Genomic DNA, 26,982 nt, shown 5'->3' on the forward strand with positions numbered 1-26,982 from the left:
AGTTGTTTGTGGGACAGGTGCTTCCTTGCCCTCTGGCTTGAGATCCTCTTAACTAGAGATGCTGGGGACGGGACATGAATCTTGTGCATGCAGAGCATGTGCTCTACCATCATTGAGTATGGCCCAGTTCCATGGTTGCCAGTATCTGCTTCAGAGCTTGCAAAGCACCTACACCCCCTACAGCAGCTGTTTTGTATTGTATCAGGAGCTGGTTCTGATGGTGTTTTATAAATAGTTACAGACCTTGCTCTTTATGCAGATTGGAGCCAATAAACCTTAAGTTCTTTTCAAAACTATTACTTTGAGATTGACTTTAGTTGAAAGGACAATCCAGGACAAAGCCAGAGATTAAATCCAGATTGTTCTTTGTGTTATCAGAATTACATATTCGACCCCTTTATTGGGTTTTGTGTGGCAGAATAAAATGTGACAGGTGACTTTTGTTGGAACTTTCACTAACATGCAGATTCAAGTCCTAAAAATCTATACTTAATTGAAGCAAAGCTCCCTTTCGTCTCCTTAGTATATTTGAATTTGGATGCTCCCTTTTTTAAGATGACTGCTAGGCATCTTGAAAATTAAAGGCAAGTGTTGGAAAACTATCTTCAGGTGACAGTCACAATAAGTTAATTAAGTGATTGAAAGTGGAAGTTTTATTTCAATTTACATGTAATTAAATTCAAAGTAGGGGAGACTTAAATGTTTTTCCTGATGAGCTAGTATTGAACCACAGTGCTGCTGCTTCAACAAAGAAGACTAGATTTGTCAAACTCTTTACTCTGATCTTTGTTGACGTATTAAAGACTAGGTCTTGCCAAAGCAATGAGTCATGGAAAATCTGCTACAGTGTTTGCATAACAATTGGCACAAAGAATCCTTATGGATTCTTTGGCAGGAAGAACCAACTATTCTGCAAAAAGCAGAATAGTTTATAGATAAATACTTGGATTTTAAGGACGTGTTGGATGGATGAAATAGTTGTGACATGAGATATCCCCAATTAGAACTTCTAGAGTTATTTTCATTACTTTAGAGTAGCTGGGAAGGGGCTAGGGGAGGCACTTGAATCTTGATCATAGAAGCAACATTGAGAGAAGGGGTGTTCTCCCCACTCCCATCGAAACTGCCTCCGTGAAGCTGCTATTAGACCCACAGCAAGTCTAATAACGATGCCTATCTCCCCCACCCCGCACTGTGAGTCTAATGGGCAAATGGTAAGTGTGTAGATGTTGAACTCTTCTCCTAGTGCTGTTGTTCCAGACAGCAGCTACTTTAAGGTGGCAAATGAAATGTGAGATCTGATCATGGATCCCCTGTGTTCCTCTGTTTTGTCACTGAAGGTGCTTGTTTAAAAAATGCAATCGATGTAAACCATTGATATCACAGTCTTTAGAACCACTGGATCCAAGATGGATCCAAAGCTCATGAAGAGAATTTCCAACTAAAGGGGAGAGAAAGTCTCCGACTACTTAGGCATCCCCTTGCCTGCTTTCAGTGGGGGGAATCCCACAGACCTCTTGATTTTGTTTCAGCCTCTTTCAGTATAACCTCTTAGTACTAGTGACTGAAGTTGATTAAGAGGAAGCTGATCAACAATATCTTAAGGATGTTCCAGTAATCCTACTGTATGAGAAGTTGTTTGTTGTTTGCACGGTAGCAAACGATTCTGTCCTCATCCCCTCTTTTTTCACAATGCCCAAATCCTCCCTCCCTCCCAACACACCATGTATCCCAGATCCTGGGGAGAAGGTAAACAGCTCTCCCAAATTATTGTCATTATCGTCTTTGTCATCCCCATGAGCTGCAAGGCTTTTCATTCCGCTGTCTTTGACAACATCCTTTCCAAGTGAACCTTATTACCTGCATTTACTCTAAAGTGTATAATTATTGTAATTAGGGTGGGTAATTAGGAAGAACTTGTCGAATTGAGGGACATAGTGTGTGGCATACTGGAGATAAAGAACCCTGATTTACAGTAACATCCCCCTCCCCCCGCCCAACTTTTAGGTATTTTCGGTGGTTTTTTTCTTGGTTCAGTGTGCTTTAGAGAAGCAATTGTCTGTCATAAACTTTCCTGACAACTATTTATAGATAATTCTACTTTATTCTTCATAATGCAGTCTTCTGTACAACTAAGAGCTGAAATGAAAGTGATTTCCTTGTATTAAAGAAGATAGCTGTGCAGGTGCTGGCCTCATCCTTTTGAGCACACGCTGGTCCAGGTGGACAGCATGACAAATAAAACATGGGGGTCCCAATTTAGTTTCTCTTGATGGTTATGCAGGGGTGATGATTTTGTTATGGATCTACTTTCTGTTATGGATCACATAGCACTTCATGTGTGTGATAAGGGTTTTCATAATTACTCCAAACGAGTGTTTGAATAGCTGGAAATTTCCCCTAATTTTTATTCCCCCAATGCTGAATGCTTAACATACAAACTAATCATTCTTTGGTGAAGACGCTAATGTTGCACAGATGGTATCAAAGCACTTCCCTTTGATTTTTAATAAGGGACTGGTTTGTCAAAGAGATTTCTCAACTTCTGTTCTGAAAACCCATAATAGAGAATAATTTCGGAGGCACACAATGTGCATCATTATATTCTTTTGATATAGATTAATGATAGTGAAACACACTTTCTAATTGCTGCTTTTTCCTCTATAGCTTGTTAGTGCATTACAGGAAAATCTTGAATAAGCAGCACCATAGCTATAAATCTTTCTAGATCTCATATTTGTCTGTTCTGCAGTATTTTTGAGTTTAAGGATTATATTGCATTTCAGCACTAGAAAACTGGGTTCCTTTTATAGAAAGTAATCCTGCTTCCATTTGGGCAGAAATAATTGCTACAGCATCTTATGCAAGTCCATGTTGAAATGTCTGGTTAATATACAATACAGGCAAACTTAGTTACTTGTTAGGGGTGTGTGTGTTCCATTCCTCACCTATTACCACGAGTAACAAGGTTTTATACCTAAGGGGAAAGGGGCATTTGGTTCATGGACTGATAAAAAGGGCAAAAAATGGTGAAAGGGGAAAGGGGCATTTGGTTCATGGACTGAATAAAAAGGGCAAAAAATGGTGAAAAAACCCTACTGCAACATACTTAGTGTGGTCTCCTTATGCCCAGCAATGCATAATGTTTGAGGGGCCAAACAGCAAAAATTGGGCAACAATGGGTGAAAAATGGGTGGGTGGGAAACACTGTACTATGCTCTGTCGTGTTTCCTTGTGTTCTCCTTGTACCCAGGATGCCCCTCCTGCCAACCATGAAAAATCATGGGGAAGGTGTCTCTAAAATGAAAATTATCCACCCAATGGCTCCTGCTTACATGCTGCTTAGAAATGCTTACAAAATTGCGGCAGGAAGTGACATGGTCACTTCTGGCCCTCTGGGAACTGTGGATTCGTGGGTTTTAACCCTTTAGTATCCACGGATAATGAAATTGGGTGTCAATTTGACATCTGTGGATATGCGAAAACATGGATAGTGAGTCCGTGAATAGCGAGGTTTCCCTGTATAGGTGTTTTCCACAGATTGAGTTTTCTTTATTGTCAGTCCTGTATTAATTTGGGATTGGCATTGTGCCCAGTTCCTTAGGTCTATTAATTAGAACTAGGTGGTGCACAGAGCATCTGCACACTAATTCTCCCTGTCTCTCACCCCCACAAGCCTGCTGATCAGACTCCCTGCCCTGCCTCCCCCCACCAGCTGCCAGCTGCAATGGCAGCAGAGGCAGCAAAACCTTTTTCCTTGGGCCTGCTGCTGCCCAAATGATAGATCTGGTCATTTTCATTCAATTTGGGTGCTACGGTATCTGCACATGCATGCAGAAAGCCCTGAAATGGGCTGAAAATGGCCTGACCTGTCATTTCAGTGGCAGGAGGAGGTATACCAAGGAAGGAGGTATAGCCACCATCCACACCTTGGTTGCCCCTCTCCCGTGCCCCACCAGCTGTGTTTCTGCTGTTCTCTTTGCCTCTAATTGCAGTTGTCTCTGCCTCTCCACCAGCTGATCTGGCCCCCTGCCTTAAGCCACCCAGGCGGGCCCATGGAAGGAGCTTTCACCGTCCTCTCTGCTGCCTCGGTCAAAGGTTGTACGTCAAGCCCCGCCCCTGCAGTTTCATTGGTTGCGGCAGGGTCGGGGCTTGCCACGCACATCCTTAGCCTTTTATATAGAGAGATAATAGAATGTTAGAATTGGAAGGAAGTAGTCTCTAGTCCAATTCCCTGGCTCAGAACATGAAACTATTAAATACTGGGAAAGAGCAAAATTTGGTTTTAGCCCAACTCCTGCACAAAATTGATTTAAAAAAACCCAAAACCCAACAGCCTGGGTTTTTACTAATTTTAAATGTGTCAAACGCCTTCCCACACAAAAACACAAAGGTATGAAATGGCTGGGAGAAAACTAAAAAGTGCTAGACACCTTTTCCCCTCAGAAGCCGAAGGGGTTGTGACTGTCTTGAGAAAGTATTCTTCAAACCAAGAGATTTCCTGCTCTTTTTATTCAAGCCCTCCTTGCCACTGAGTTCCATTAGCTCCTCTCGTCTGATTGTCTGTTAAGTGCCCTTCAAGTACATTAAGGCAGTTGTGTGTGTGGTAGGGGGAGGCACTTAAGGGTTCCCCCCCTTCAGGTTTTTATGGAACGGACCTATCTGCAGGTTACCCTGAGCAGATACTTCCCTCTCACCTGTAGGTGCTCCAATTATGTGTCCATAAGGATCATAACATTTCCAGCTCTTCTGGAAATGGACATTAGATTAAATAAATATTCCACAACTTACCTGATTCTCATGCCCCAAATTGCACCACAACCCCATGCTGGATGTGATTGTGGTATACCTTAGTACTTATGAATGTGAGGAATATAAGAATTGCCTTGCTGGATCACACAACTACTTGAGTGTTGTTTACAACAATGTTGAGTCTGGGATTATCTCTAGTCCGGGATTATCTCTAGCAGGCCATAATGGCAATAACTACTAGGTATGTACAAATCGATTCGACAATCCGAGCCTCCATTTTGTCCACAGCAATCTAAATTTTGTCAGGCTCTGCGCTTTTGCCATCACTGCCAGGGATGAATGTTTAGGGATTTTTATGTGTGGATTCTCGGTTGTGAAATAACCTCTTCATAGGGATTCCCTATGAAGAAGTTATTTTACAACTGAGAATCCACAGCACATAAAAACTGCTAAAAATTCACACCTTTGCCTGATTCCTTGGGGGATTGGGTGGCAGTTGGCACCCATGGGGCCTTGCCACCCAACTTGCTTTGGTGCTCCCTAGCCCTTGAAAATTCTGTCACATAAATTCAGATTCGAATTGAATTGACCCAGATCTGTGGGCAGCAGATTTGAACTCAAATTGAATGGAAAAAATCAATTTTTGAACATCCCTCATCACCATCCCATGTCCTTTGCATTCGGTAATCAGAACATGAAGACTTCCTCTCTAGCACTCTTGCTCTCTGTGAAGATAAACAGCTCTGACTGAGCTTTAACTTTATAAATAGGAACATAGGAAACTGCCATATACTGAGTCAGACCATTGGTCTATCTAGCTCAGTATTGTCTTCACAGACTGGCAGCAGCTTCTCCAAGGTTGCAGGCGGGAATCTCTCTCAGCCCTATCTTGGAGAAGCCAGGGAGGGAACTTGAAACCTTCTGCTCTTCCCAGAGCGGCTTCATCCCCTGAGGGGAATATCTTGCAGTGCTCACACATCAAGTCTCCCATTCAGATGCAACCAGGGCAGACCCTGCTTAGCTATGGGGACAAGTCATGCTTGGTACCACAAGACTAGCTCTCCTCTCCATTTTAGAATGTGTAGCAACCTCTGGAGCTGGAATAATATCTCTATGACTTGTCAATTTAGACATCAAGCCAAATTTATTTGGCACAAACCATGTTCTCTGATTTTGGTTTGCCTGCTGATTGCAGACTGTGGGCTGCATCAGATGCTACATGAAACCTGGTTAAAGCATGGTCCAGTGCGATGTCTCTGAGCCGCGGGAATGTGCACCTTCCCTCCTCATATGAGCGTCTGCTTCTGTAACTTCTTGGTTACAGTAAACCAAGATAGGCTGTGATATCCGAACTAACCAATCGTTTATTCTAACCTACTGACTGGAAATAAACCCTGACCTGTAACCAGGGTTTGAAGTGAGTAACAGATTGTGGTTTATTTCAAGTAAGTTGGTTAGAATAAACTGTGTTCCATTGGTTTGGGTTTTACTGCTGATCTTGGCTTATTATAGCTTAAATGGGAAGTAGGCTCTTGTTAGGGATGTGCGAACCTGTTCGAATTCAAACCGGGGTGGTTCGGAGGTTCAAATTCGAACCGAACCAGCCATCAGGTTCGAGCTGCAGGTTCGAATTTGAACCGAACCAGGGGGTGGTTGGATTCGAACCAGTTCGGACACCCAAAAATTGGTAGGATGGTAGCTGGCACCCAGGGGTACCTGTCACCCAAACCCCAAAGCAATTGGACACTCATACGATTTTTTATGAATTTTGGGACTCAAACCAGCCCATTATTCCTTATTATGGAGCACCCATGGGTGCCAACAACCACCCAAGAGTGGATTCATGGTGTCTCATTGAAAATCTCATTTTGCTATCATAGAATCCACACTCAGAATACCGCAGAAACAACAGAACCCTGTACTCCATGGGTTAGAAACCCATGGGGGTGGTTGGCACCCTATGTGCCATACACCACCACTCGCTCTGGGCCACCCCAGCACCCCCCAAGTGCACTTATGGGGGTGCTGAAAGCTCCATTATACCTTATGAGGAAAAACCTTAAACCGTAAACTTCAACAATTCACCAAAAATCAGCCCTCTGCCCAAATCCTTTGAAAAAATTCAGGTAGCTTCCTTACCCCTACCTAGCACTACCACCAACCCCACACTGCTCTAGGCCACCCCTTTGCCCCCGACGTGAAGCTATACATTTGCTGACACCTCCATGCTTCTCTATGGAGAAAAACCTTAAAGATGCGTAAACTTCAAAAATCACTTAAAAATCATCCCTTTGCCCAATTCCTTTCAAATAATTCTGATAGCTTCCTTGCCCACCCTAGGAACTACCACCCACCACACTCCACTCTACGACACCCCTTTCCCCCCGATGTGAAGCTATACATTTGCTGCAATCCTAATTATTCTCTATGAGGAATTCAAAAATACTTTAACAATTCACCAATAATCAGAGGAGTGTCCAATTGCCTTGGGGTTTTGTGGGTAGTAGGCACCCCTGTCTGTCTACCACTCACCCTGCTTTTGTGCCCCTAGGTGCTCCACAATATGGGATATGGACTGGTTCAGGTCCCATTATACTCTATGAGACAAATAATTAAAAATATTTCAAATATTCATAAACAATCATAGGGGTGTCTTATTGCTTCAGGGTTTGCATGGTTGTTGGCACCCATGGGTGCTCCACAATAAGGAATAATGGGCTGGTTTGAGTCCCATTATATCCTATGAGGAAAAAATAAAAATATTTTTCAAAAATTCATTAAAAAATCGTACGAGTGTCCGATTGCTTTGGGGTTTGGGTGACAGGTACCCCTGGGTGCCAGCTACCATCCTACCAATTTTTGGTTGTCTGAACCTGTTTGAACCATTTCGAATTCGAACTGAACCAGGGGGTGGTTCGAACAAAACCAAAACCGAACCACCTCTTCCTGGTTAGAACCCGGTTCAAATTCGAACCGAACTGGGTGAACCGGTTTTGTGCACATCCCTAGCTCTTGTGCAGGCACTGAAGGGGAGAATGTCTGTCCTCGAGGTGTGGGGATGTTCTGCAGGACCAAGCTCTAACTGTGGTTCTGCATAATGTCTGAACCCTGTGATTTGAAAATTCAGATACTGTGCCAAACCATGGTTAAACATCTTTGATCAAGGCTTAGCATGATGTCTGAACTGAACTGGGATTTCCATAGGAAGAGTTAGAAAGTTCTTTTTTAAAATAAATGAATAAAAATTGAAGGTATTTTCTATGCTCTGTGACCAGAACCAGGATTCTTTTGCACACCTCGGGATGTGTGCAATTGATGACAACACAAAGCCTTGCCTACAACATTTTAGGCATTAAAAATGAAGCAAAATGGTTATTTTGCCAGCAGCAGTTCTCATCCCCCGCTCCCCACTAATTTTCCCCTCTTCTGCTTTATAGATGTGAATATTTATATCAAGGTAAATATTTTGCAATTAATCTTGTCAAAGTGTAAACAGCGGAGAAGGCAAGAGTAAATATCATCTGCAGAGTGTTTTCTCCCCTCAATCTGTTGGCAATCAAGCTTTGTACATGCTATTGTTATACTAAAATTAGAACTAAGATTTTATTTGGAAGGCAGGCTTACCAGTGACAGAGCAGTGTCTCATTTCGTGTGTGTGTTTGTTTTGTCCTTTTGGTTCTAGGCAAATTGAGTAGGAGTCATAGTTTAATGAACAAGCCTCTGTATACCACTGAAGTAGTTAGATTTCTAAATTAATTGGTCATCATTGCCTCAGGCCATCTAATTCTTGAAGTAGGTAATAACTTTCTCTCTCGGCCAATACACAAATGGGAAAAGAATGAGATTTGCATGAAATCTAGCATATTAAATCTTATATATAAGAGCTCAGGAAAGCTGCAGTTGTGATGCCTTGTACTTCATTAATTTTCTCTGCAAATGTTCATTTGTATTGTGATTTTTATCTCTCCTTTTTCTGGAAGGCATACACAGCCTACTCCGACTGTTATGTGAGGGTTAAAAAGCCCATTATAGCCCCCAAATAGAAAATTATAGCTGGAATTCTAATGCAGTGCGGTAGAAGTAATGTTACATTTAGTCTCAAAGGACTAAAGTTTTTAAAGTGTTATAAGTTTTGACTTGCATGCCGGTGTTCCTTGAATGTTAAGCAGGTTAATTTTTCCCTTAGAGGTAGGGGTGTGTATGTTTGTCTTAGTTCACTAGTCAAGTTGTTTATATAGTGATTTCGGCTCTCAAAATATGCAGTCAGCCATTGGGTTCCCTGTAGTGTAGTGCAAATAATTGGTAAGGAGCTCCTTACAGCCACGTGTGTGCTGACACCGCGTGGAGGCTGCAGGGAGTATCACTGCAGTCCCGTATGGCCTTTGGGAGAGTGGGTGTGGTTGGCAGAAAGGGGGCGGGAACAAGCAGGTAAGGAGCTCTTTGTGTGCTTTTTAAGGGAATCTCTCCCCTCCCCGCCAGTGGCTGCCCGAGCCATTCATGCATATCCCTACAATTTAGGAAAAGTGGTGGAGTAGAAAAACCATGGGTGGGAGAAGAAAAGGTATTTTTCAAGACACAACTTTCTGTATTGTCCCACATTTTGCCACCAAAAAACTGCCATGGCTTCCGGAAATAAAATATTTCTATATATGGGAATATTTTGAAGAAATGCCTTACCTGGGTAAAAATGAAAATATGTAAGCCGTGCAACAGGAGATGCAAGGCTGCTTGACACAGGTACTGAGTAAAGGAACTCGTTACTTAAAAACCAGGCATTATATACTATTTCCTAAATTAGTAAAAATCAAAGATCTAAAAAATTATATGAAGTCTTCCCTCCTAGATGTTGTAAATGCTCTATTGAGGCGTAAATTTACATATTTTAATGATCAGCTTTACACCATTATTTAGGAAATATGCGAAGTAGTATCAGTAGGAAATCTAAATCAGTGATTTAAAATGAAGTTCTCTCTTGATTATTTAAATCTGCTCAAGACAGACTCCAGATGGATAGAGTGTGCATCTCTGAGAGATTTCCAATTATTTGCACTATAGGGAACCCAATGGCTGACCTCATATTCTGAGAGCCCAACTCACTAATAAAGGACTTGCCTAGCGAACCATGTTAGACACACACAGACACACACAGACACCTACCTCTAAGGGAAAAATTAACCTGCTTAACATTCAAGGAACACAGGCATGCAAATCAAAACTTATAACACTTTTAAAACTTTAGTTCTTTGAGACTAAATGTAACTAACATTACTTCTACCTCACTGCATTAGAATTCCAGCTATAATATTCTATTTTGGGGCTTTAATGGGCTTTTTAACCCTCATGTAACTGTCAGAGTGGGCTATGAATGCTTTCCAGAAAAAGGAGAGATAAAAATCACAATACAAATGAACATTTGCAGAGAAAATTAATGAAGTACAAGGCATCACAACTGCAGCTTTCCTGAGCTCTTATATATAAGATTTAACATGCTAGATCTCATGCAAATCTCATTCTTCTCCCATTTGTGTATTGGCCAAGAGAGAAAGTTATTACCTACTTCAAGAACTAGATGGCCTGAGGCAATGATGACCAATTAATTTAGAAATCTAACTACCTCAGTGGTATACGGAGGCTTGCTCATTAAACTATGACTCCTACTCAATTTGTCTAGAACCAAAGGATAGACAAAAATACACAAACTCTGGAAATGAGACACTGCTCTGTCACTAGTAAGCCACTTCCAAAGAAAATCTTAGCTCTAATTTTAATCTAACAAAAGCCGTGCCTGTGCCTGTATGAGCTGTTTGTGCACATCTCTTGTCTTGAGTTAGTAGGCAGATTATGGCTCTTCCTTGGACCAAGAATGAACATGAGGCTGTTCCCACAAGCAGTCAAGACCAGGCTAGGGCAGCTAAGCCCGGGCTTTGCAGCCAGCTGGCTCCCAGTGGCGCCTTGGCAGCAAATCTGCCTAGGGAGCCTGCCTGTTAAATGCTCAGTCCGTGCACCCAGCACCAACAGGATGATTGTCTGTGGGGGAGGGAAGCTTTCCAAGGTTTCCTTCCCGGCTGTCCCCACGCTTGATCGTGTGAGAGGCCCCAGTGTGTTACGTTACATATAAGGCCAAACTCTGGTTTTGCACTGTAAGAATGAGCCTTCTGCCTGTGCCCTCATTCCTCTCCTGCCCTGTTCCTGGTTTATGGGATAAGCTCAAAACTATAGTTTGCCCGGTTGGATGTCGACTATAACAGCAGACTCTGATTTTCAGCAAAGTGTAAAGTAACTAAGTGGAGTGTGAAAAGTGGAGGAGCAGGCGGAGGATTATCGTTCTCAGAGTTCCAGTCTATTGTTTGGCATTACGTGGGAACTGATTTGTACGTGAGAGAGAAGTCGTTTCAGTGTCTTGCAGAAATTGTTTAGACATCATTTCAAACTGTGGTTAAGGATCCTTAACTGTTACGTGGTGTGAAAATTGTACCACTTTGATTGCTTTTCTTTCTCTGCCCCACCCCTCCTCAATCCAATTTACCAATAATTTTATTTTATTTTTAATCAGGTTCGGTAGATGACCTGTCTATACCAGGAGAGGTAGTTTGTGAGGCAGAAACTAAGAAGCAAATAAAAATGTGGTTCAGTCCTCGCAGTGGGAAGATGAGATTTGTCCTAAAGAGAAGGCCAAAGAAGCCACAACAGGCAGTGACAAGCAAGGATAGCAAGCCTCATGACCCAACATCTGCTTATGACTTCTTCCCCTCCCCTCCTCATGAAAAGCTGTTGACAGAGGCTAAGAAATCCCAACCAAAGTGTAAGAAAAAGCCAAGGAAGAAGACCTTAACAGACATCAACCAACAATGGGGATTGGTCATGGGAAGTCAGAAAAACACCACCTGTGGACATGAGAAGGAGAGCTCAGGTCAAACCAAAGAAAAGCTGGTGTCATTTTGCAGCCAACCATTAGTGATCCCCAGTCCAAATCCAGAGAGCACATCCAGGGATAAGTCTGTAATGAAGATGAAGCTTGCATGGAATGAAAGTGAACTTGATATGGGTGTTATTGTATGTGGAAAACCCACTGAGAAGAACAGCAATGATAATCTGCCTTATACATGTGATATCTCTGAGGAGAACCCAACTTCTGAAGAGTGCCTCCTCTCTGGTGGGGAAATGTCTCTGCTGAAGCGTGGGAGGCAACAAACTGGGTCTCCTACTTCTTTATCTAAACGTTCCAGAAGGAAAGAGCAGAGCCCCAGTGGGGACTCCTTCCACAGTGATATTCTCCCAAAGCAAGCATCAGAAGAGTCCCGTAATAAAACGTCTCCCACTACTGACTGCATAAGTTCTTCTCCATCTACATTAATCGCCAGTGCCTTATTAACACAAAGGAACCCTGAGGACTTCCAGAGTGCAAGAAGCCCCATACTGCCAGAAACACCACCTATATCCAGTAATCCTGCTCGAAAAGAGGCACAGCAAGTTGTGCCTTTCTCTAACAAATCTCCCCATAACTTGTCAGCCAAGAGAAATCGTAAAGGGGAGACGTTACTCCACGTTGCTTCCATTGAGGTAGGGCAACCTCTCTGTCTTATGCAAAATTGAGTTCTGAGAGCATTGTGAAGCTTTTGGTTCAGAGGTTATCAAGTAATGAGTACTGACTTTGCCCCCAAGCATTCTGCTTGACTGATAGAACATTTTTTTTTTAAAAAAAAGGTTAGCATAAGAAACACTTTTTACTGGATGAATCCATATAAGAGAGTATAAATGTCTGAGTAGCACCACTTGCTCTATTTTCTAGAACTAGCTAAATACCTGTTGCTTTGGGGTGTGCATGTGCGTGCGTGTATGTGTGGGGGTAGGTATGTAAGGCTTGTATACCGCAAGGACGTGGGGTGGGTGAACCATGACAGAGATGCACATTGCATCTCCACCTCAATGAGATACTTGTCAAACAAAGCCAAAAAGAAAAAAACTCATTTGGTCTCTGACAAATTTGGCTTGGAGGAGGGAATCCTTCCTGCCCCATCATTGATCAGCTAGTCACATTGTCCAGGTGATTAAGTCCAATTTGCATAAAAAGTGCCGAGCTTGCACAGTCCTTCCTCCCCAGCATCCCACATATTGAGTGGACAGAGCTGGAAGCATTCTTAGCCAAAGAAGTATCTTGGTGGCAGCAAAGGGGGAGAACTAAAGTGCTGTAGTTCCTGAAGGGAGAAGAGGTTGCCATGTGGGACCTGCTTCACCAGAACAGCCTGAAGAAAGGACGTGTGGCTGCTTCACAATGGATATATGTGTCGATTTTAATATTGGTATATTCTCTTTCTTTCATGATGTTTAGGACTGTGGTTCTTACTGTGTGCTTATGAAACCAAACGTTTCACACTAAATGGGAGTGGAAGCAGTGCATTATTGTATATCAATCCCCCCCCCGCCCAAATCACTTATATTTAATTAGTCATTGGGGGGCAAAACTGTATTGATGAAGCTGCTGCTGGGAGGGAATTGCTGCTCCTTCAGTTCATCGAAATCAGCATTTCCTTCATTAAAATGCCACGTGCAAAGTATTCCTGGACTCTTTCCATAGAGATATTTGTAAAGGAAGCTGTTGAGCTAAGTTGTTCTGGGGGGAAAAAAACTTACCTTAGCAGTTTTATCCTAATGAGAATTCCTTTCTTCCAGGTTTCCAATATGGTTTGTGTATTTTAGAGAACCAAATAATTCTGGTGGGAGTGAAAAATGAGAGCCACTACACTGCTGTGCCAATATTCAACTTTTTTGAGAGGGAATGTGAGAGCTCACATTAAACAAGATGACAAATTCCATTATGTAAATTAGCAGCAAAACAGCGTTGAGGTTAAAATCTGCCTAGGTTTCTTTTTCCTGGCTCTTCTTGTGTGACCTTGGATGCAGCACTTCACATTTCCCTGTTAGGTTCTTCATCTGTAGAATTAATAGCCTCCTGTCTAGGACTGTTCAGATGTTACTTTAAATGTGTGGAGGAGGAGAGCAGGATTACACAGACAATATGCAGGTGCTCTTCTGGACTGTGGGGAGAGCACACGTAGTCCTTCCCCCAACTCCATGCATTCAAAGTAACTTCAGAACTGTTCACTGAATTACTCGGTGCAGTTATTGTAGGCAAATCTTTGTCCAGATAGTTTGGGGAGGTCATAATGGATTAACTCAGATGAACCTCCAATCCATAGTTTGGAGGATTGAAAATGCACCCAGTCTCATGTGCTTCCTCCCTCTCTTCCCTTCACACACAAAATTCTCTCTCCATTTCCTTTTCAGTGCCATCCATAACTAGCCATGACACTGTGTAGGGGAAGAATGGCAGTTCAGTCCCCAAATAGCAGAGCAAAATCAGTTTGATGAGAAAGCAAGAGCAAGAGAAAGCAAGTTCTTTAGTACTGAAGAACTACAGGGATTTATTTTTAAAAAGATTACAAACAAATGTGAAAAAGCCTGCAGCTTAATTTCAGCTGTAGCTGATGGTTGAAGGGGAGAGAGGCTAAACAAACAGCCATCTCTGGAGAGACAAAATGGAGACTAACACTGGAAGAACAAAGAGGGGAGGAGTCTAGCACTTTTATCCCTGACCACCACCCCCCATACACAATGGTCATTATGAGGCATTGCAGCTGAGAGCTGATGCTGCCAGGGTCCTAGCTCAAACCTTCTCATCAGCTCGTGCTGCTGTCTAGAAGTCCCAACTTCTCTCTCAGGGTTTTGATACGATCCCCGGGCAACGGCTTAGCATATCTGCTACCATTTGTTCGCTTGGACAATAAATCAATTTTATAAGTCCCTCTTCTTGTGCATCCCGCACATAATGATATTTGGTTTCAATGTGTGTTGTTCTAAATTCTATTTTCTCCATTTGTGAGATCTGGATGCAGCTTTGATTATCCTCGAACATCTCATTGGGTTTTGGTTTGTCTATTTTAACCTCTGCTAACTTGGCAAAGAGGCACCTTTTAACGTGGTGATTCTTTTTATTTAGCAGGGGGAGAGTAACTGTCCCTATTCACCCCCAGCACAGTCCCTCCAGTGACTGTTGCTGGTGTCTATCTTGTGTTTCTTTTTAGATTGTGAGCCCTTTGGGGACAGGGATCCATTTTATTTATGTATTATTTCTCTGTGTAAACCGCCCTGAGCCATATTTGGAAGGGCAGTATAGAAATCGAATAAATAAATAAATAAATAAATAAATAAATAAATAAATAATAATAATAATATGTTGAAATCTGACATTAGCTTGTGCAGCTACACCATCTCTTGACATGCTTGAGTAGCAGATACATATTCTACCTCAGAAGAAGAGAGAGCAACTATTGATTGCTTTCAGCTATGCCAACTGACTGCACCACCACCATAAAAGAATACATAACCACTGGTTGACTTCTGGTTTGTTTGATCCTCAGCCCAGTCTGCATCCATATAACCTACTAATTTGGGCCCACTACTAGCAGGCAACTTTAACTTTAGATAGATTGTCCCTTTTAGGTACCTGCCTAGTCTCATTACTTGCGTCCAGTCATCTTTGCTGGGTGTGCTTACTTTCCTGCTCAAGATTCCCACAGATGCAGCTATATCCGGTCTTGTTATCATAGCTACATATAAAAGTTTTCCAATTGCTGTCCTATACTCACTGTTATCTGGCAGAAGTTCAGTCTCCTCTTCCTGTTTTAGGTAACCTGTTTCCATAGGTGTATTCATTTCTTTGGCTTCTGTAAGACCCAAATACTCCAGTAAATCATTTATTTTCTGTTTTTGGTTAAGCAAAAACAGAGAGCCACTATGGTGTAGTGGTTAGAGTGTTGGACTAGGACCAGGGAGACCTGAGTTCAAATCCCCATTCAGCCATGAAACTCACTGGGTGACTCTGGGCCAGTCACTTCTCTCTCAGTCTAACCTACCTCACAGGGCTGTTGTGAGGATAAACATAACCATGTACACCATTCTGGGCTTCTTGGAGAAAGAGCAAGAAATGTGAAAGCAAACAAATTAATTGGAGAGGAGAGCTGGTCTTGTGGTAGCAAGCATGACTTGTCCCCATAGCTAATCAGGGTCTGCCCTGGTTGCATATAAATGGGAGACTTGATGTGTGAGCATGGAAGATATTCCCCTCAGGGGATGGAGCCACTCTGGGAAGAGCAGAAAGTTTCAGGTTCCCTCCCTGGCTTCTCCAAGATAGGGCTGAGAGAGATTCCTGCCTGCAACCTTGGAGAAGCCGCTGTCAGTCTGTGAAGGCAATACTGAGCTAGATAGACCAATGGTCTGACTCAGTATATGGCAGTTTCCTATGTTCCTAAATAGCTTCCATTCTCTGCTTTCTCTGTGTGTATCCCAAGGTAGTGTGAAACAGGCCCAAGTTCTTTTACTTCTGTCTCACTATTCAGTTGCTTTATTATTTCAAGGCTGTCCTCTCTATTTTCAAAACAAATCATCAGATCATCAACTGAAGTAACATAGCATAGTTTTTATTTCGGTCTTTGACCAGCGTAACAGCAAAATACACAAAAACAGTTCAAACAATCTACTCCTACAAAATAATGAGTCTCTATACAATTACTTAGTATAATAAGTAGAAGCTAGAAGTTAAAACTATGAACATAAAACTATATATAAAAGTTAATCAACATTAATATCAGAATGACATGAGTATAAAGGTAGCAAGACAGCAAAATTATGGAATTAATACACAATGGTGCTATATCTCATACCATGTTGTATTCTGTGCTATGTATGACAGCAACATATCCAGCAAGTGGAGGCAACATACATATAGGCATTAGAATATTTAGTTCTTAATGAACTCTAGACCCCTTCTAACTGGGCAAAGAGGCACCTTTTACCATGGTGATTCTCTTTATTTAGCAGGGGGAGAGTAACTGGCCCTATCCACCCCCAGCACAGTACCTCCAGTGATGGTTGCTGGTGTCTGTCTTAACGTTTCTTTTTAGATTGTGAGCCCTTTGGGGACAGGGGTCCATTTTATTTATTTATTTCTCTCTGTAAACTGCCCTGAGCCATTATTGGAAGGGCGGTATAGAAATCAAAAAATAAATTAAATGAACTCTAAATGAATTTTGCTAGCTATAAGGCAGAACTTAGCCACATTTTAGGATCTAGAGTCATTCTGATCTGTCAAGAGGAAATTTAGGTTAAAGGGTGGAAAGAGATAAGACTTTCAGATCCCAGCATTAACCCAACCTGCTCCCCCAGACTATCAGACCATTTAACCAAGGAGGGACATGCCTCCAAATCTGAATTTGAAAGATAGGTTGGTTCAGCAAATAGTAGGCTTCCAACAAAATTCAGATGTAACTCTCCAGGAGGTGGTCACTCTCCAGGCGACTAGCAATTTTAAATTTCTCAAGATATTTATTTATTTATTACATTTCTATACCACTCAAAGGCAAGTTCTCTGGGTGGTTTACAAAACAATAAAAACAGCCAATAAAAGATTAAACCTTTTCAACAATAGAAATTAAAAAGTTAAAACAATTAATACAGTATCTAATTGAGAGCCTGGGTGAACAAATGTTTCTTCACTGTCCTTTTAAAAGTTGTAAGGGATGCGGAGGCTCAGGAAGTGTGTTCCAAAGCCTTGGGGCAGAAATGGAGAAGGCCCGTCCCTGAGTAGTCACCAGATGAGCCGGTAGCAGCTGCAGACGAACCTCTCCAGATGATCTCAATGGGCGGTGTGGTTCATAGCAAAGAAGATGTTCTCTTAAATACCCAGGGCCCAAGCTGTTTAGGGCTTTATAGGTCATAACTAAAACCTTGTACTCTGCCCGGAAATTTACCGGCAGCCAGTGTAGATGTTTTAAGATAGGAGTGATATGGTCTCTCCGAGATGACCCAGAGATCAACCTGGCTGCTGGAATCTGGACTAACTGCAGTTTCCGGACTATGTACAAAGGCAGCCCCACATAGAGTGCATTGCAGTAGTCAAGTCTGGAGGTGACCAGCAGATGTACTACTGTTCTGAGGTCACTTATTTCAAGAAATGGATGCAGCTGGCATATCAGCCAAAGCTGATAAAAGGCACCTCTGGCCACTGCCTCACTCTGGGACACCAGGGAGAGTTTTGTGTCCAGAAGCACCCCCAGACTGCATACCTGTTCCTTCTGGGGAAGTGTGACCCCATCCAGAACAGGCAGATCAAAATCATCTCCTGAGTTCTGACCCCGCACAATAAGTACCTCCGTCTTATCTGGATTCAGTCTCAGCTTGTTACCTCTCATCCAGCCCATCACTGCCTCCAGGCAGGCATTTAGGGAGGTTATGCCTTCTCCTGATGACGTTGACATGGAGAAAGAGATGTGGGTGTCATCAGCATACTGATATCACCCTGCACCAAATATCCTGATGATCTCTCCCAGCTGTTTCATGTAGATGTTAAACAACACTGGAGACAATATGGAGCCCTGAAGGACACCATACCGACGTTCAGTTTTTTAAAAATAACAGTCCCCGAGAGACACCATCTGGAATCTGCCCGAGATATAAGATTGGAACCTGCGCAAAGCGGTGTAATTCCTTATATAAGTAATCCAAGAGAAATCGCCATATAATCAATTGTAGGAAATCTGGAACCAGCCCAAAGGTGTACTCAGCTGGGTGGTCATCAATTGTAGCGCCATTCAACAATTGCAGGTTTAATTCATCAAAAATTTGCGACAGACACAGACCTGAGTAATTCTCTATTCTGTCCTTAAATTGATGGGCAATTAATTGTGGAGGCACTTCCTAGGCCAAGGGAAAACATTGGAATTTAGTATATAACTTCTTATCGTTAATTCACATTCTGGCATTGAAATCACTAGCAATCACAGTATATATATGTGTGGCATAGATCATTGCAGCTCAAACAGAAATAAGTATAGAGGTCCATCTGTTGTCTTTGAGCCTCAAGTACAGGCAAGGGTCAGTCTTTCCTTGAGTAAATCCCTCATTGGGAAAATCCCTCATTGACTAGCAACTGGTTTAATTTGACATTCCAGGCTCTTGCAGCCTGCTTTAGTCCATAAATACCTTTCTGCAGTTTACATACATGTTTTTCTTTACCAGGTTCCACAAATTCTGGAGGCTGCTCCATATAAATGTTTTCTTTGATGTCTCCATGAAGGAATGCAGTTTCCATGTCTATGTGATCCATTCGCATTTTCTTTGCTGCTGCAATGCTTAGGAGTGTCCTTACTGAGGTGTGTTTTACAACAGGAACACATGTCTCATCATAATCTTCCCCATTGTCAGTGCAAAGGATCTGTGGCTTTCTCCCAAACTTGTTGCTCACTCTTGCAACATACTCTTTTAGTCTTTCTGGTACTAGTCCCTTTTCACTTAACAGGTATGTATATGTGTATCTAGAATAGTTGTCAATGAAAGTAAGCACATATTTATTTCCTCCTGATGTGTTAACTTGCATAGGCCCACAAACATCATTATGAATCAGATCTAAAGGATGCTGTGTTTCTCTTTCTTTGCGTGGAAGAAAAGCAGGCCATGTTGCCTTCACTCTTATACAGCATGCACACTTTGATTCAGTGCTTCAGGGGGCTATTTTAGACCCATTACCAAATCCAGTTTTTCAGCCTGACATATCATTTTGGCATCTCTATGGCCTAACCATCTATGCCACAAATTCAGACATCCTTTATGTGTGCATTCTTTCACAGTTTTGGCCTTTTCAGTCACATATTCTACTTCAAACAATCCATTCTCTTGTAAAACTGCTTTCATAAGCAATTCCTGTTGATGAATAATGAAACAATGCCTTCTTTTAAATTCTAATTTATAGCCCCTTTCTGTGGCATATTTTACAGACATCAGACTTGTTTCTAGAGTAGGCATATACAAAACTTCTTCAATTGTTAATCCTATGGTTTTTCTTTTCTCCAGTTTGCAGAGCAACTGTGCAGATCCTTTCCCTTCTGCTTACATCAGTTTTTCATCTGCCAAGTATATAGGGATTTTACAACTTGTATCTAAGTTGATAAATCTCTCTCTTTCTCTAATAGGTTGCTTGCAGCACCTGAGTAAATGCAAATGCCAGTGCTGCATTTCTCAGACTTAGCTTCCAAAACTATCTGTTCTTGTAAGGTGGAAATTAAAGTGTGCCGTCAAGTTGATTTCGACTCCTGGAGCCCATAGAGCCCTGTGGTTGTCTTTGGTAGATTACAGGAGAGTTTTCCCATTGCCACCTCCCATGCAGTATGTGATGATGCCTTTCAGCATCTTCCTATATCGCTGCTGCCTGATATAGGTGTTTCATACCAGCATGGATTCGAACCGGCAACCTTTTGCTTGTAAGTCAAGCATTTCCCTGCTGTGGTATATCCTTTGCTTATTAGCTTTAGTCCCGCTAGCTTGTAAGCTCTGTACTCTGTGTTCCAAGAATACTCACTTTCTTTGCAACTTTTTCCCCCTTGCCTTTTGTCTGCAAACTCATTATTCTTAGGACACTTATTCTGCAAGTAAATAAAACATTTGTCCTATTTCTTTGCAATGTTCTAAATGCATTTTCTTCACTTTTCTTTGGTTGCTTATCATCCCTTCTGTGCAAATCAAAGTCCTCTAGACGGTTAATTACAAACTGTGTCTGCATCCTCCTTGACTTCCAAGGCACTAGTCACACTATCAAAGTAATGTGGCAAACTATTCAACAGGAATCCTATCCAAACTGCATCTGGCATGATAACTTCTTGAGCTTGCAGTTGCCTAGATATTTCTAACATTTCACTTATGTGCTTGGACAGACTTTCTCCTTCTCTCTTATTGCTCAGTTTTCTTACTAGATGCACTTTGGAAACCACAGATTTCTTTTTCTTTTTATAAAGTCCCTTCAGAGTTTCCCACATATTCTTTGCATTTTCTTAGATGCACTAAGATTGGGTCACTCACCACCAAGCAAATCATTCCTGATGCCTTTTCATCTGCACTGTCCCATTTTTCTGCTACTTTCCTGAATCTTCAGGATGCTGGGTGTGCAGAACACTGCCAAGTCTATGGCTCTTGAGGAGCATCTCTATCTTGAAAGACCAGAGCTTGTATTCAGGAGCTTGCAACTTTTCAATCGTATGGAATCCTTGTGCTGTCTCCATTTTCAAAGCTTTTCTTTTTCCTTTTCTTTCTATTGTACTCACTAGGCTTTTCTCTTTTATTTACTGGCTTCTGGGCCTCATAACCCTTTGTAGGGGAAGAATGGCAGTTCAATGTCCAAATAGCAGAGCAAAACCAGTTTGGTGAGAAAGCAACAAAGCAAGGGGCCTTGAGACAGTTCTTTGGTATTGAAGAACTATAAGGATTTATTTAAAGAAAATGTTACAAACAGGGTATTATTTGGTGCACTTTCTCTGTTGTGAACCCTGCCGCCTATTAAGATCATCTGGAGAGGTCCAGTTTTGGCTGTCGCCAATTCATTTGGTGACAACTAGCGACCGGGCCTTCTCTGTGGCTGCTCCAGCACTTTGGAACTCACTCCCTGCTGAAATAAGAGCATCCCCTTCTGTGGTTGTTTTCAGGAGGACCCTGAAGATGTACCTGTTTTCCTAGGCCTTCAACTGATACCAAATTTTTAAATTTTAATGTGCGTTTATCTATTTTATCTATTTTATCTTTTAATCTGTTTTAAATGTTTTATATTTTTTATTATGTTTTAATCCTGTAAACCACCTAGAGATTTCGATATTAGGCAGCATATACATTCAACAAACAAACAAACAAATAAAACACCCTAGTGGTCACTATGAGACATTGCAGCTAATGCTGCCAGGGTCCTAGCTCCAACAATCTGAACACAAACAGGAGTTGGAAACTATCGTTTGAAGTATGCAAGTGACAACTATAATTATGGCAAAAATGATTAATGCTAAACAGGAAATGGGGAGGGAAGCTGTCTGGAGGTGGTGGAGGAGAAGGCACACCTCCACAACAGTCCTCCAAGCCGTGCTTCGCAGGATCATCTGGATTGAGCCACAAAATAGTTAATGATTTTCTTGCACAACAAATGAAAGACTAGGGCATAAGGAGTAATGGAGGCTAGAATGCCAGCCTTAAGCTACAACTTGCCTGGAGACATCAAGATGATTTTTGTAACAGAAGTCCGTAAGGTTTTTATAAGCGTGCAAAAGTTGTGCATCTCGTTGTCTCAGATTAGTTTAGAAAAAGACAGTTGATGGGCTTAGTGTTGGATCTTAGGACCGACCACTTTCTACTAACTATTAGATTATAGCTCACTTGAAACAGTTTCCCAGCCTTTGTTCAGATGTTGCTTACCGGGCACACATCCCAGCTGTATTAAAAATCCAGTCATCTTAAAAACCTTCAGCTTAATATAAAGAGTTAAAATGCTTTCACTTAAGCTCTGAAAAGCATGGGAGGTAGCAAGAGCCCAGTGCATGAAACAGCTCTTTCCTTCCCACAGGTTTTCTTCACATGTTTCAGGAGTTGGGAAAGGGGATGAGTCTGTGGCAAACACAAATAACAATTGGTTAGTAAGCAAAGTCAAAATGTGTGGATCTCCTGTGTGGCACATAGTTTGGAACTTAGTGTTCAGATTTTCTAGGAGAGCATGTACATTGTACAAAGCTAAATCCTATTGCAATTTATCTGTCTATCTCATTTTTTTTCTGTTGAAGATAGGAGTTGGTTTTTAAGTTTAGAATTCCTGCAAGGAAATCATGTGGCCACTCTGGATCAGACCAGCAAAAAGTACTTTTCTTTCCCAGTAGTTTGCCCATTAAACTTTTCTGAATTTCTTTTCCAATCATGTCAGTGTAATGGAAACAGTCTGTTGGGAGAGTCGATGAGAATTACACTTAATTCTTCTGGGACTTCATTAATTATCAAATAAATCTATATTATTTTCATTAACTTGTAGGGCTTAATACACCAAACTTAATGAAAGTTAAATGAGTTGTACATTTTGGACTCTTAAAAGAGGATTAACAACATTAGGCATTTAAAATTAAGTGTGGTGTGTTGTTCCAGATCAATCTAAACTGGAATTGCAGGAGGGTCTTTCCCATTTTACTACTTTGACACCCATAATAAACATTCTAAAAGCACTTTGGCTCTGAAAACAGATTCTAGAGTTAGATGAGTTTGCATCTGAACTGCATTAATAAATTGAAACAAATGTAGCCATTTGCCTAGTAAACTGGAATCTATGTTTTTTTATTACCCACCATTCTCATTAAAGGTAAAATAAAAGTAGTTAAATACAAGTAATGACCTCTTGTACTTCTTGGATAAAAAATAATCTAGGATGGTGGGGTAAGCCCTTTGTCACAGTCCTCATCAATTTTAATTATACAAGTGTTGTTCTATAATTATCTTAATAGCACTTTTGTGACCAGAAAAATGTGTTACTTTTTGATCTATAACTTTGTTGTAGGGCTTAAAGTTAAGGAAAATCTATAAGCTTTTTTTCAAGAATTCTCATGTTTGTGCAATTTTAGTTTTGCCAGTATTTTCATGTTTTGCAATGCAGTGTATGTCCAGAAATGTTATGTTTAGCTAGTTGTCATTTGGGATAAATGAACAGTTAGGCAAACTGTTCAAAATATCGTCTGAATGGGTCTTCCTGGGTAGATGTTGCTAAAGGCCTGATTCAGACATCATGAGGAACCATTATTGTATACACACTTCATGAGCCTTGGATTTATGTGGGATTCCTTCCCCTTCGTGTGTGAGGAGATCAAGTTTTAAACTTCTGGTTCTGGATTAGAAACTGGGATTTCTTGTGACATCCAAACCCAGCAAAACCTAGATTGTAGTAGCCAGAGTTGGTAAATAAGCCAGGATGGGAGTTTTTGAAAAAGAAGTAACTCAAATGTTTGTAAGATCTTATGTCTTTGCAGATTTGTGTCCATTCATAGCGAAATCTTACACACCCTGTTGTGAATAGCCATTAAAAGCAATAAAAAGCTGTAACAGCCATTAAAAGCAATAAATTATGCAACATCCAAAATCTTTTGGATAAGTAAACAAGTCACAGGCTCGTATTAACTAAGCTAAGATCACTATTTGTCATCTTGCCTAATTACAGTTCCCTAACCTGGGAGAAGAAGAAACATGTATTGGCAGGTGATATACTAAACCAATAGTATTACTTCGGCTTCAGTCTAGGTGGTAATTCTTGCCAATCAACAGTGCCCTCTACCAAGACGTTGTAGGCCCTCAGCTGCATGGGAGTCAATTCCCCATGATATGATCCTATGCATCTGTATTTCTGGAACCAAAGCACAGACCTTTCTAACTCATTGAGCACTCAGTTGGAAAGGAGGCAAGGATCAGATGGGAAAGGCCTCCATGGCACAGGAGAGGTGATGCCTATGCAGCTATGTGAATGGTGTCTGATTCTATTCCACAAGAGGCAGAAGATGGAAAAAGCTTTGTCTTTGCCAGTCTAGTCCAGGATAGGCAACCTCGGCTCTCCACTTTTTGCTAAACTACAACTCCCATCATCCCCAGATGCAATTTCTTGTGGTTGGGGATGATAGGAGTTGCTCTCCAGCTGTTGTGCTACCAAGGTTGCCTACCTCTGCTCTAGACTAAACCTATTTGCAGGCAGAACATGCAATAAGTTATCTGCTATAAACAATGTTGGCTTTTAGCTGCATAGTGTTACCAGTCTTGACAAGTAGGGATGTGCACGGAACCGTGGAGGTGTGGTCCGGCGCCGGTGGGGGTCTCCCTTTAAGGGTGGGTGGTGGGTTGCACTTACCCCCCCCCCGCCACTTCTCCCCCACCGACTCTCAGTTTTTTCGAAATGTTTTTGGGGCGGCAGTGTTCCTCCCTGCTGCCCCTGCCCCCCGGACCGGGCCACTTTTGAACTGGTTGAGAGACCTCTATAATGGCCTCCGGTCTGGTTCATGCACATCCCTATTGACAAGCACTGGCAGATCATTGCATTAAATGGGAATGCAACTTATGCAGAAAATTCTTGCTCAGGAAGTATTAGAATATAAAATTAGAATTTCATTCCTTCCATAGTTTAACTTTGCACAGAGTTCACTTTGAAATAGACTCGATATATAGATGCGGTACCAACCGCACTTAGTGTGTTTGAGACTTGAGTCCTATGTAAGTAGATGATGTTGTCATTTTTCAATTTAAAAGCTATGATGAGGCAAAAACAAGTGAGCTGTAATTTCAGGCACTTTCGGATCAAAACAACATCCAACAGGTTCCTTAATGTATCTATAAAAATATACTTGCTAAGACTTGAGAGCTGGAGGCTTAAATATGTGGCATAGCATACCTTGGCATACCTTGTCATTCCCAAGTATTTGTATTTACCTTCCGTAATTTTATGCATTCTGTTCCTCATCCTTCTTTTCTTTTCCCCCCATTTGAGACAAGTTAACTGCTTTCTGGGATACATTTATAGCTTTAAAAATTTTCATGCTTTTATTTTATTCATATTTTTAACTGCTAATTAAGATGTGATTTGAAACTGGATGAAATGTTCTTTCCTTTTGCTACAAATATATTAACTGTGTTAAAATTAAATATGTACTCTAGACAGAGGTTAGAAATCGTGATGGGCAAATTTCCCTTAGTTCAATTCAGACTGGGCTTGACTAATACAATTGTGTTCCCAAAAAGCATCAGAAAATAATATTTGTTTCCCAAACCTGCTCTGCCACATATCCTGTTGCTCTCCCAGTTGCATCTGCAACTGGGAGAGCAACTGTGTGACAGGGCTCTTAACAACTGTACCAAATCAGCCTGTGAGGACCGCCCTCTTTCCTTTCTCACGTACTTTGCTGCATTGATGGGAAGGCTACTTTTCATTCATCTCTGACATCTTGAATATTGCAGTGCCAGTGTCCCATGCAACAGGGACTATAGGTGTCCAGACAACTACCTTCCCCAGTGTCCAATTTAAAAAACAAATCAAAAATCATTAAAACTAAATGGGGTCCGTGTGTCCACTCTCCCTAGAGGGCCCGATGATTTTCCCCAAGAGAAAAGAGGGTCACTTTTATATTTCTGAAATGGCATGGCCTAGAGTTCTGAAATTTAGCACATATGCAGAAATTTGGCAGGAGTCTGTGTACTGATATATAAGCAGCTTTGCCAAAGCCGTTTAGTTTTAATGATTTTTGATTTGTTTTTAAAATTTTCAAAATAATGTCCTATAAATTACTTGTTTCATGGCAGAAAATTACAAAAAATTCTGGAACCGGTGTTATGGGGGGAAATCCTCTGGAACCTTGCCTCCCAGTTTGATTCAGCCACTTGCATTCATGCTTCTATCACATGGATAGAGAATGGGGCGTCTTGCCAGAACCAAAGAGGATTAGACAGAGTTCCCGCAATTATACTTGTTGCCTGACTGAATGAAGTCAAATGCAGCAAGGATGCGTGCTCAAAATAAGAGTCTGGCTGATGCTGCGCACTGAAGTTGTGCAGTTGACCAGTTTATATAGGTTTCAGCAAACAAGCATATCAGTAAAGCAATTAATACATTATTTTTATTTATTTATTTATTTATTTATTTATTTATTTATTTATTTATTTACATTTATATCCCGCTCTTCCTCCAAGGAGCCCAGAGCGGTGTACTACATACTTGAGTTTCTCTTTCACAACAACCCTGTGATGTATAGGCTGAGAGAGAAGTGACTGGCCCAGAGTCACCCAGCTAGTTTCATGGCTGAATGGGGATTTGAACTCGGGTCTCCCTGGTTCTAGTCTAGCACTCTAACCACTACACCACGCTGGCTCATGTCATTGGTAATTAAACATACACATTCCAGAGGTTCTATTCAGAGCCTGGGAAGATGAGTTACTACTTAGCCAGTCTGATAACCTCCCTATCAGTATCTGGTGCCAGGGATGTCTATTTTTGCTTGAGTGAGGGATTTGGCTAGTTGCATGCCTATATTATCTATCTACCAACAGGTCCTGGCATTTGTTATTTCTGGCCTCCTATCTCACATTCTTGAAAGGAACCCCACATTCCTGGTTTGACCACTTCTCCTGACTGAACAATTATCTTTATTTCAAGCCTAGTAGCTCTATATTCTGTTAGGGACATGAACCAAATAACTTTTATACACTTATTTGATACACTTTTATAAGCTTGGATTAAATAATTCCATATCACTAGCCCATCTTTCCACCCCTATGTGAAGGAAACTGCCCTTTGCCTTCTTAAAAAAAAAGTGCAAAATGTGCCTGTCCTCCGCCCAGCTCTTAACATTTGGGCTGGAC

General features: G+C 41.4%; 1 protein-coding gene across 3 annotated transcripts in view; it reads left to right on the top strand.

The window, feature by feature from the left end:
• Positions 1–26,982, top strand: part of BARD1 (BRCA1 associated RING domain 1) — an 80,551-nt gene that overhangs the window by 12,875 nt on the left and 40,694 nt on the right. For all 3 annotated transcript variants that reach the window (XM_053287420.1, XM_053287421.1, XM_053287422.1), the window contains one exon: positions 11,306–12,312. In XM_053287420.1, the coding sequence (XP_053143395.1) occupies positions 11,306–12,312 (1,007 nt within the window). The remainder of the gene's footprint in view (positions 1–11,305; positions 12,313–26,982) is intronic.

Source organism: Hemicordylus capensis, chromosome 1 (genome assembly GCF_027244095.1).
Source record: "Hemicordylus capensis ecotype Gifberg chromosome 1, rHemCap1.1.pri, whole genome shotgun sequence".
Taxonomy (NCBI): Eukaryota; Metazoa; Chordata; class Lepidosauria; order Squamata; family Cordylidae; genus Hemicordylus; species Hemicordylus capensis.